This window comes from Protopterus annectens, chromosome 3.part0 (genome assembly GCF_019279795.1).
Source record: "Protopterus annectens isolate FY-2018-M chromosome 3.part0, PAN1.0, whole genome shotgun sequence".
Lineage (NCBI taxonomy): Eukaryota > Metazoa > Chordata > Ceratodontiformes > Protopteridae > Protopterus > Protopterus annectens.
Window position 1 is genome coordinate 1,839,140,874 of NC_056731.1, and position 12,887 is coordinate 1,839,153,760.

General features: G+C 37.3%; 1 protein-coding gene across 1 annotated transcript in view; it reads left to right on the plus strand.

Annotated features, from left to right (window-relative positions):
* The window catches only part of LOC122797094, a 625,096-nt gene that overhangs the window by 509,804 nt on the left and 102,405 nt on the right, over positions 1-12,887 (plus strand). The window contains exon 11 of the mRNA XM_044065887.1: positions 409-484. Within this exon, the coding sequence (XP_043921822.1) occupies positions 409-484 (76 nt within the window). The remainder of the gene's footprint in view (positions 1-408; positions 485-12,887) is intronic.

Consider the following 12,887-nt stretch of genomic DNA (forward strand, 5'->3'; position numbering starts at 1 on the left):
GTGTGTGTGTGTGTGTGTGTGCGTGTGTGTGTGTGTGTGAGTATGAGAATGCATGTGTCTTTGTCTGGAAAACTACATATTTGATTTATCAGTCTTTGTGTCATTTGGCTGACAACATTAGGTTTCTGTATATAGCAAATGACCCATTTGCATGAATGAATACATGCCTCCCAATTGGGCTTGATCAGGCAACCAAGTATTGTACATAAGAATGGCTTATGCATAGTTTCAATATCCATTACATATGACCCCTCAACAGCTGTTGCCTTTGAGACCATTTTCTATTTATTTAAACATGTATTTATGCCATTCTTGTACTTGCCTTAAAGCAACAAGTCCAGGGTTTGCCTTAATTTCTACTACATACTAAATTTATAATACTCATAAATTTATTTACTCTTCTTTCAGCTCCTGAAGTTTTGGAAGGAAAAGGTGTTGGACCTCAGACAGACATCTGGGCTATTGGAGTGCTGTCTTTTATCATGTAAGTATATATTTATCTGTATGCTTCAGTGTACCAGAGTCATGCAATCACTGTGTTTGAAGGATATACTTGGGAGAACTGGAGGACTGAATTTAAGTGAAGAGTACATTCAGGGTATTTGCCTATGATGCTAGAGACCTCAGCTAGTTGACTATGTCCAAGAGGACTAGTTGGGAAGGATACTAAAAGCAGCTCATATTTGTTATTAAGGTGTGCACGTGCTGTATATTGCAACACTCTTCTTAACACAAATCATTGAAACATCTTAAGCTCCTCCATATACCCTTTATCCACTATAAGGCTCCATCTCTTCCATGAAATTAACTTTATCAAGAATAAAACAAATTAGAACTCCATTCATACATGCTAATGTATCATTGGCCAAGTCAGACGTTAAGTAATAAATTAACATAAAAATAAACGATGTAAAATATCTGAGAGGTGACAGACTTGATAATGTAACACAAACATTGCTAAACCTTCAGAACTTACACATCGAATGTAGTCAGACACACACACAAAAAAAGTCTTACATCCCAGTGGGATGTGTGAATTTGGCAAACATTGACAGTGATACTCTTCCTTTAAAAAAATTATCTAGGATATTAGTTCTAATATTGGCTAACTTACTCCATCAGTGTCAGTTTTGCAAGCGGTAAGACACTCGGTTTTGGCACAGAAGGGTGTGGATTTTATTCCCATACCAGGTAGATGGATTGCTGACACTGCAGTGCAGCATAAGGTGGGTCATCCTCTGAATGAGACTGAAGTCCCAACTCCTTGAGTTGGCAGTAGCTCATGTGGATATAAAAGATGCCGCTAGAACCTAGAGTTGGGGGATTTTATTTGTATACATATGTACAATTCACATTTTACATATTTACATATTTTAACATCATTCATTACATTATTTCCCTTTTAAGTATTCCCCTACTCTTTTACCCACAACCAAAACCAAATTTTCCAGTATTTTTGTCAGTGTCCATTTTCCTTTGTATCTGATTTCATTGTCTTTCATTCCATATAGTCCATGTTACAAAGAATATGATTCTGTCCATTTTCTTAGCTTCATTCTGGGATCTTGACCCATAGAACACATACTTTATCATGTCCATGTTTAACATTTCAAGATTTAAATAATGTTTAATCAAATCATGTTTACATACGTCTTTCCACAGTTTTTGAATTTTCTCACATTTTAAAAAACAAGTTTTGTAGTTTCCAGTTTCTTTACATTTATTACATATTCTATCCTGTTTTCTCTTGTAAGGCATATTTGCCACCACTGGTAATGTTCCTGTGGATAGCCTCCACAAAAAAATCATACATTCTTTATTTTTTTATATAATTTCTGTATCTTGTTATTATTGCTTTCTTCTTATCTATTTCTAACTCTTTCTATCGATCTACCAAGTAAAAGGATATCATAATGTTAAACATACCATTCTTTTCTAGCACATTCTTTTTTTAATTTCCCCAATACAATATTACAGTAATATTCTTTCATTTCTTCATTAATAACACTTTTACTTCTTTTTTCATTTCCATTTTTTCTCAAATTTCTCTTTATTTACAATACATTATTATTTCTGTCAAATTTTTACTATTTTTCGTTATTCCTTTTAGTACTTTATACACACTTTAAGAGGCTGCATGTACAATTGGATTTATCAGCCCCAATCCCCCTTGTTCAACTTTCATATACAAAATTTCCCTCTTAACCAGGTTTAGTCTTGACCCCCAAATAAATGAAAAATTGTCTGCATGATTTCTTTTTCATATTTTATTGGCATCTTATAAACATTTGCAAAATAGGCTATTTTACCTATTATTACGATGTTTATTAAATGTTTTCTTTTTGTATGAAAACCTGTATGTCTTCCAGAATGTAATCATGTCTTTAATTCCTTTAATGACTTTATCCCATTGTTCATGTCTGCATTCAGTCCTTCCAAATACTATTCCTAAAATATCTATAATCTTTTCATTGTATTCCACACCTCCTGTAATACCTTCATACCCAAAGCCCTTGCTTTCCTCTTTATTTATAGTTAAACCAATTTCCTTCTACCATCTACTCAATTTTACATTATTTTTTTCATCCAGACTTTATTTTTTTGCTATTACTACAATATCATCAGCGTAAGTATACATTATTAGTAACTGTATCTCTCCATCATTCTGTATCCTCTCCTACTCGACATTTTATTAATTTATATTATTACTGTGTTCATGGTTATAGCAAAAATCATACTGCTTGCAGGACATCCTTGTTTTATACCACACTCTATTTTTCAAAATGTCCCCAATCCAACCATTTACATTCAGTTTCACGTAATTTTTGTCATATCCTGATTTCATTACTTGTAATATTTTTTCACTTATGTTGTATGCTTGTAAAATTCCCCAGAATGCTTTATACTAAATATTATCATATGCCTTACTGAGATCACCTATCATAATTTTTGTTTCCATTTTTTTATTAATAATATCATCAGTTACTTCCCTTATTATCCACAGTAGGTCTTGACTCCCCTTTCCTTTCCTCCCAAACAAATTCTGATCATATAATCTTTCTATTTACGTTGTAGTCTTTTAGTAACTATTCTCATGAAAATGTTATAGTCAGTGTTACTCAGTATAATCTTTCTATTTTACATTGTAGTCTTTTAGTAACTATTCTCATGAAAATTTTATAATCAGTGTTAGTGTAATTGGTCTCCAATTTTTTATTTCATCTTTATCTCCTTTCTTTAATATAAATTTTATTATACCTGTGAAAATGTCTTTATACTTAATTCCTCTTTCTATCCAAAAACAAAATACACCTCACAGCCAAAGTCCTCCAATACGAAATACAGTTTATTCACAATAAATGGTTAAGCGCTTTCATCAATAGACTTCATCAGAACCATACTTACATGCAAAACTCTCACTTAAATATAAAAACCTTAATCATAATTAGATAAACAGATGACCAATAATTGAAATAATCTGTCCTTAAAGTGGAAATTCCAAATGCAGAACGTGGTAAAATGAATGATAACAATGACATACTATATATTACTTTAAAAATACTGTCACGTAGATGCAATAGAAAAAATATATAAAACCCTATGTTATTCTAAGGATTTTTGTTATATCATAGGAACACATAAAAACATGACACATAAAAACATATGTTATATACATGAATAAGCTGAAATAAAACAAATGTAAATGGTACAACTGCTATCCCACAATTCGAATGTTATTAATTGTAAGGGTATTAGTATGTAAACAAATGAATACAAATACATTATAATTTATAAGCCCTAAATTTGAGCTCTGATTTAATGCCAACATGATCATTGAGCCCAGGTGGAACAGTGGCATTTAACTCTAACTGCCATCTAGCTTCAGCCCTAAGAAGTTGATTAGACCAATCACCCCCTCTGATATGGCAGAGGCAGTCATACACGTCAGCTTGTGCCATATCTACAACCCTAAGCATGTTCTTCGAGGCCGTAGTGGAACATGCTTGTGCCTCCATGACGGTCCTAAAGATATGTCGAGTAGCTCGTAATGACAAACCAGGATCAGGTGGAGGGTGGACAGCAGGTCTCCTCTGAGCACCCCTAAAAATCCTCCTGTGTGGCACCTCACTGGTACTGAAGCCACAGTAACCACACTGCCCTGATCAAGTATGTCACCCTCCACCTGTCCAATATCTGAGGTCCAGTGGAATAGGTATGCGTGGGCCTACTGACTGTGTCTGAGGGAAATGCAGGGGATGGCTGACTGTCAACCTCAGTGCCAGATTCAACCTCTGCACCCCTCCCCTGACTTTGCCTCTGTTTGGCCACCATCAGTATCACAGTCTACCGATACTCTGACATCAGGTGGTAAGAGTTCTACACTTTCACTGTCAGGATCACCTGTGATAATAAGCAACAAACACAGGGCAAAATCAGTACTACACTAAATATTTAAAACTGTTTATATGATAACAAACTAACACTGGTCACACAGACAGTTATTACACCTACATCAGACATACAGATAAATGCATATATCTGACAAATGGTCATCAATAATCAAAGAAAACTTTTGGCTTACCATGTGTGGATGACTCCACACTTGGTAGGGAGGATGGTCCTGGGTGAAATTAATCAAGGTGAGGACGCAAATTAAACATCACAACTGTAATAATACATGGGGACAGTGAATACAAAATTTTGCCTATATGTCCATTAAGAATATTTTTAACTGAAACTTGGATGACATGTCCACCCACAGCTCATGTGTAATGAACAAATGTGTCATTAGGTTTATTAATTTAGCAATAGGTTCATAAAAAAATATACAGGAAGTTATATGTTATAAATTGTTCTATATTTTGCTATACAAGCAAATTTTAAAACTTGCCATATGTAGCTCCTCCTGGCACATTCTTGTTCTCCCAGACACAACAGCACCAACATCAATCTCATGTTGGTGTGCAGTTTCCACTGAGCTCTCTGGATCTGTGACAGTGGACAAGAACTTTTCAGTGTCAGTGGTGGCTCGGTAGCAGCCCCCCTCCCATAGCCAGCCATTCACTGGCAACTTTAGCTGCTTTCCTCCGGGCTGATGAAATCATATCAGTGGCCCTAAGAAGCACTTGATCATAAGTCCTAGTGTGACACCCCCCCCCCACTGCATTGACATCATTGACTACCTGGTTCCAAATCTGCATTCTGACAGCCATATCCCTACATCCTCTCAGAAGCAGAAAGGTACTGTGGCATCTGAACACCTGCACTCTTACATCATTTTCAGAGTCACTGAAAGGGGGTTTACATGGATTTGGATGCTTGGGTGCCATAATCCTATGTGACATAAAACAGAGAAGACTACAACACATAAATATCACATAAGTAAATTCCTGCTTATATACACAGTTTTCAACTTTAAGCACTGGAGACACATATTTCAGTTATTAAAATCGAAGGTTATGTGGTGGCACCGCATCACACTCACACACAAACCAATGTTTGGTCCAAAACAAGGAATACCACTTTAGTAATGTATTGTCTCCCAAATAACAGGATGACTACATATTTTCTAGAGAAAACCTCTTGAAACACAACTTTGTTGTGGCAACACACAAATGGTAGTTGGCTCCCCACCCCAAAACAACAAGCAAATAAAAGTTTATACAAACTTAGGAACACCATATAATTCAATGGTTATATATACTTTCAATACAATTCTCACAATGTGTACACATTTACAACAGAATTTTATATGATTGCCACTCACCTCTCACTGTGCCCACCACTCCTCTGGGGTATCTCTGGGCCATCTTAAAAGCATAACACCCTGTACCATTGATAGTACATTACATTGTAAGATAATTTTAAAAATAACACTTGCGATGAAAGTTAATCACTGGTCTATCTGAGAAATGAAAATGCCTGCCAAAAATGTCTATGCCAACAGTGAACTGTAAGAAGTGCATATGTATAAAAGTTTATTTTTCTACTGTATATATATATATATATATATATATATATACATATATATATATATATATATATATATATATATATATATATATATATATATATATATATATATATATATATATATATATATATATAAAATTTGCTTTGTAACATGTTAAAAATGTAGAATGCACTTGAAAAAAATACAGTCATACCTTAGTGAGATTAGTAGTCTTCTCTGCAGAAAAATCAAAAGGAATAGTAATTGTTTTCTCCAAATACACGTCTCCTCACCTTCAAGTTCACGGTTACCTTTTTACAGTGTATATTCAGGCTTCTGAGCATGGTGAAGATGCAAACGAGGTGTGAACTCATTACAGTTGCTGAATAACAAACATTTAACTTTGTGTAGCAGGCACAAAATAGTGTAGGCACTACCTCACTGTTAGTTGCTAATGGATTGCAAATGTGAGTGATTAGTGGGAGAGAAACGGAAGACACAACAGCAATTCTGACTACTTTACCTACATTGGGTGTGTCACCCAGGATATTCCTACAAAGTGTAAAAGTAACTTTAGAAAGCTTTTAAATGGATGTAAACAGCACATATTTATCATTTTTGTTTACTAATAGCCACACTTTCATGGCTTTACTGAAAATGTTTTTTACTGTCAGGAGTACTCCAAGGTTCCATACTAGGTCCTTTGCTATTTAACATCTTTATTAACGATTTCTACAAAGCCATACCCAATACCAAAATTGTCCAATATGCAGACAATTCCACTTTGATCTGCTGCACCTCTAACCTATCTGATCTTCAGTCTCTAACTCAAGCTTCCTTCTCAACTACTGAAAACTGGATGCACCAAAACCACCACTCACTAAACGCTAACAAAACTAAGATTCTTCTATTCACTCCCTCAAAATCCACTCCTATTGATAAAAACTCACTTTAAATTACCAGCCTTAACAATTCCATTATCGAATTCGTTCCCTCTGCCAAACTCCTGGGGGTCACCATCGACGAACACTTAAAATTCAATATTCACATCCAACTTAACATCAAGAAAACCCACACAAAACTCGGCCTACTCTACAGAAACAACCACTTCCTCACTCCCTCCACCAGACAAACTTTGGCCACTACCTATCTCCTCCCCTCTCTTTTGTATGGCGCTGCTCTGCTTACCAGTCTGTCTTCCATCCTCACCTCCAAACTGGAAGTATGCTACAACAAAATCTCCAGATTCGCTACCAAGGCAAAATCCTCCTCCCATCACTGCACCTCCCTATGCTCTTTAAATTGGCTTGAACTCCCTAATTAACTTGACTTCCTCCAAATCGTCACAGCCCACAAATTGTTATTCCAACCTACTAGCTGCCCTGCATTATCTAATATCCTACAACCATATACCCCCCTTAAACCCCTTAGATCTACTCACCAAAACCTTATAATCGTCCAAAAACCCAAGCGCCCAGCTGGTCAGCTTCTACTCTCCTTTTCCCTAGCCAAAAAATGGAATGCCCTGCCCTCTACTATGAGGACCTGTGACAATACACACACCTTCAAAACACAACTTCATTCTTACCTGTTTCTTCACAGGAAATGTAACTGCACTCTTCAACTCATACCTCCTAAGCTCTGCTCCTCCTCCTCTCCTGGCTAACCTTCATACCTTCCTAATTTCTCTCATATACTTAGATTATAAATGTAACTAAACAGTAACATCCAGCCATTATGCTGTATGCATGTCTTTCTCTTGAAAATGTTTTAATAGTTTTGCTGTCTTTACTGAATGATACCTGTTTTGACTGTAATACTACCTGTTGATTGCAATGAAAATATTTTTTTTGTAATTCTCTATGATAAAAGCAGTCATTTAGAAGCATTTGCAAGGTGCTCTAAGAGTATAAGCGAGCACAGTAGTGCAGGGCAGAGTGGACTAGATTTTTACCAAAATAGTAAGGCATAGATAGATAGTAAGGCGAAGAGGTATAATAAGGCAAAACAGATAAATTGTATATGTTTTAAGTAGTGAGAAAGGAAGATTTGAAGAGGTGAGGTTGTAAATTAAGGTGAGTATGACTTAGGCTGTGGGGAGTCGGGTTATGGATGGATGAGAATTGAGGCATCTGCATTGCAGTAGGGTGGAGAGGTGTTGCTGCAGAAATTCTTTGAAGGAGGAGATATTGCTGGAGGTTCTGATAGCTGATGGGAGAGAATTCCATAGCTTGGCAATAGCGAAAGAATAAAGCATGTCACCAGCTGTGAGTTTAGGTTTCTCTACTTGTAGGAGAAGTTGATTTTCAGATCTAAGACATGATTTGCTTTTCTGCTGGAAAGTTGTTTCTGTGACAAAGATAGATAAGACACCCCTAGTGAGTTTGTAGGTTCATTAGTATAATACTTCAAATCCACAGTTGTGTAAAAATCTGTAACATGTTAAAATGTATTTTGTATTTTTTTAAATATTAATATTTGTGCAGCAAAATGGATAAATATTTTAAAATGAATGAAAGTTGCTTCTATGATATGGAAAGAATGAATTAGAGCTGTGAATCTACTGTATGTGTAGCACACCTGGTAAACATAATGAAGCACACAGCACATAGGATTTATAGATCATGGTTCAATTTCCACATTTTTCTTTTAATTTTCTTCTTCTTTCGACTTTTCCCGGTTAGGGGTCGCCACAGCGGATCACCTGTCTGCTCATGATTGGCAGTGGAGTTTTACGATGTCGAGTTGCCAGCCCGGCACCCAACCTTCCTCAGAAGGCACACATATGCAAAAACGCACGCCTAGGGCCAATTTAGAGTGTCCAATCCACCTACAGCATGTCTTTGGGATGTGGGAGGAAACTGGAGCACTCAGAGTAAACCCACGCGACCACAGGGAGAGCATGCAGACTCCGCACAGAAGGCACCCCAGCCGAGGATCTAACCAGAGAACCTCTTGCTGTGAGGCAGCAATGCTAACCACTACACCACTGCGGCTGCCCAATGATAAAAATTAATAAACACTTTTTGCAATAATAATGCATGTTGAGCTTTGCATGTCTCGATTGCGCATTGCTCATCTCTGCGGAAACATGGAGTAATGCTGCAGACAATAAGGAGACATTGTCAACTTCAAAAAGATATATTGTTACATCTTTTGCCTTCCATTGTGCAAACACACTGAGCGGCATTGTGCAGAGGTCAGCATGCATACACAACACCTGCAGTTCTACAACACCTGCAGACAATAAGGAGACATTGTCAATTTCAAAAAGATACTTTGTTAAATCTTTTGCTTTCCATCTCATAAACATGCTAAGTGGCATTGTGCGCTGGTCAGCATGCATACACAACACCTGCAGTTCCACAACACTTCCAGACAATAAGAAGACATTGTCAGTTTCACAAAGGTACATTGTTACATCTTTTGCTTTCTGTCTCACAGACATGCTAAGTGGCACTGTGTGGCAGTCAGCATGCTTTCACAACATCTGTAGACAATAAAGAGCCATTGTTAATTTCTAAAAAGATACATTGTAACGTGTGTTCTTCCATCACACAAATACGCTAAGTAGCATTGCACGGTGGTCAGTATTCATACACAGTAAGGTGTATAAAATTGTACCTGCTGCCTACCTGTACCTGTGGCAACAGAGGTAAGGTAATGGTCACGATACAGGTGAGCCAGGGTTCTAATCCAGCAAACTCTTAAGTTTTATTAATGCTGGTCCACTACAATTTAGATAAAAATTCACAATGTAAAAATATTTATACAGAAAAATAACTATATATAGTAGATGGATTATGCATACACATGATATCATGTGTATTATTATGTCTAACTGTTAGTATAATTACAATTATGGTTATAAAATTAAAAAATAATTTTCTGAACTTTCATGTCGCACACCAGCATGGTTCACCACTCAGCTCTTTAATGCGTATATATAACTAATGAGCATGTCTGACAAACAAGTCCTTGGTGGCAATGAACACTCCGGACAGTGCAATGTCTTTTGGCTTTTCCCAGTTAGGGGTCACCCCGGTGGATCACCGGTCCGCAGATTGATTGGCAGTGGATTTTTACAGTGCCGAGTTGCCAGTCCGACACCCAACCTTCTCAGAAGGCACACGCGCACACACCTACCTGCATGACCTTAAGGCTCACTCAGCTGCAGGGAGGACATATAGACTCCGCACAGAAGGAACTCCAGCCGAGAATCAAACTGAAGAACCTCTTGCTGTGAGGCAACAACGCTAACAGCTGCACCACCATGGCCTAGCACTCTTGTCAGTAATGACTGTAAAAAAATACACCTGCTGTGTAGCCTTCCCTGTGTCAACTTGTGTAAGTTCATGACCACAATACACCAGAGCTAGGGTCTAGTCTAGTACACGCTATCATTTATTAATGCTGTTCTACTCAGGTTTTAAAAATAAAGAACAATCTAAAGATAATTTATACATTAATTGATACATAACAATAACAATGAGTAGTAGTGGATGTCATATGAATTATATGTGTGACTGAGGGTATAGTGGCAGTTATGTTTCTGTAATTAAAAGTTTCTTTTCTACCCTGGGATGGACTTCATACTTCAGTGATAGTCATATACACATGAATATATAAACCAGGACCTTGTCAGGTCACACACATACATGGTTAACCACTCACTCCTTAATGTATCTATATAATTAATAAGCATGCCTGACAAACACTTCAAGGAGGAACAAACACTTATGTAGAAGAATATGTATTCTCTGTTTTACATAGGTTTGTACCGCACGTTGTACAAATTACTTTTTTCAGTGTGTAAAGCCACACAAAAATGTGTCAAATCATAAAATTTATACCCCCAGTGCATGTCTGAAAAGTTAAGTCATCCAACAAGTACAGCAGCATATAGCCCTTAAACTAGTGCCAACTGTCACATTACACTTTGTATTTCATAAACTGCTGTCATCTCTGATTGGCATTGATGCTTTCTCCTTAACATCACACAAATGTGGTGGCATGGTTGTTGGGGTTTGCACACTAGCCATAAGACGCGATATCATGAATTGTTGGGAAAACACTTTAACTGCTGCTGTATGACTTGTGCGGACATGGCGTATGCTAGGAAGGAATGTGCCTAATTTACATCTCAAAGATGGGGTCTAAAGAAGTCCAGAATGTTCACTGGACTCCTAGTAAAGCATAACCGTTAGCTTTTGCAGGGAGACTATACTGGGTCTTATTATAAATCAGAGGCTTGAATAGTCTAGCCAAGGCTGTCTCCAGTGTGACTGATATTCCACTCACCAGAGAGCAATGCAGGCACCATAACAATGACCTGAAAAGGCTCAAACAGGAAGAACTCAATCAGTGGCTGGATGAATTTAGGACTGCGGACATCCCACAGTTTTGTAAGTAATCAATAAAGATAATTTAAATTATATACAGAGCTGGAGCTGGACCAAGACTGGTATGCATAATGCTCTTCTGATTTCTCTGTTCTGTATTTTACAGCTGCCCAGGAGATTTCAGCAAGTAGGGAGGCCCATGCTGAATGCTTAGAGAGGCTGAGAGAGGCAAGGGGTGTGTATGCAGCACAAATTAATTATTATTTTATTAAAAGTATTGCTTTTCTGTACATTAGTAGCAAATTAAGCATGCATATCTTAACTGTAAAATGAAGCATGCATGCTACATTCTGTAGCTCAAGGTAATTGTAAGGGTCAATTTTAAAAGTGTATTCAGAAGCTGTATGTTCACATCCCACAAGTAACAAATATATGTTAAAATAATGAAAAAAAATCTATATTAATTTCAACAAAATTGACATAAATGCCATGTTGTTAACTTAATCTGTATAATTTTTAAAAGCATATTTGCAATACATGCATATTGCAAGGATTATTTGGAACATTCTTCGATCCTATTTTAGATTTGTAAAAAGTGTAGTTAACATAAAAGTAAAAATATATCTGCATTGTAGTCATTTATTGAATATGACATATGATGGTTCTAATTATCTTTTTTCTTTTTTTCTCTTAGCCCATTCCTTATCTCTCTTTTTTATATGTGTGATCACAGTGTTCTGATTTCATAATTTTCAGACAACTGACAAAATGATTTCCAGCACAGGGAGGGAGGCCAACCAGTGTGGCTCAGCCTGCCACCCCTCCAATGGCTGCAACACTAATGACCAGCACATTTGGGATGCAACCTGGCAGTACCACCTCTGCAGGCCTTGCACTACCTGAGCCCCCAACATCAGGTAGCATTACCCCAGCAACTGGTGCAGTGGTACCCTCCTGGAGTATTGGTAGAGGTGGGGATTTTGTCACCCTCCAGGAGCAGCCAGGCATTGTGCATGAGGTCGTAGAAGGTACCATTGGTGTACACCTCTGTTATATGGAGAAGATGCTCATTGGAATGCTGAGAAAACAAAAAGTCAAGCACTAACAGGAAGCTGAGGAAGAGGACAGTGATGACAGTTCTGAGGGTGAGGACTCATTTTTCACTGTCCCCATGCTTGACGGGTATGGACCTAGAATGTCTCCTCCCTATCCCCAATCATGGTGTCCCATAACCTTTTGTGTCCATCACCATCCCTGTCTCTGCCTTGATTGTCCTGTTTGTCTGCACCTGCTTCCTCACCTACCCTACTGACCTGACCCTGACATACCTAATACCTACACTGTTTGCCCAACATTCCTCTCTTACTGACATAAAATCAAAAAACTGGGCACCTGTCCCACAAAAACAATTTTTTGTCCCATACATAGCTTTCCACTTCGCACATATGTCTTCTTGACACACTTGGTTCATTCCAATTGGCTATACAACATGATTGCATTGTTGTCACCCATCTTTATTGTGGTGACTGTCCGAATTCATCCAATTTTATATACATGTTCATATTACAGTGTTGAAGAAGTGGATAGCTATG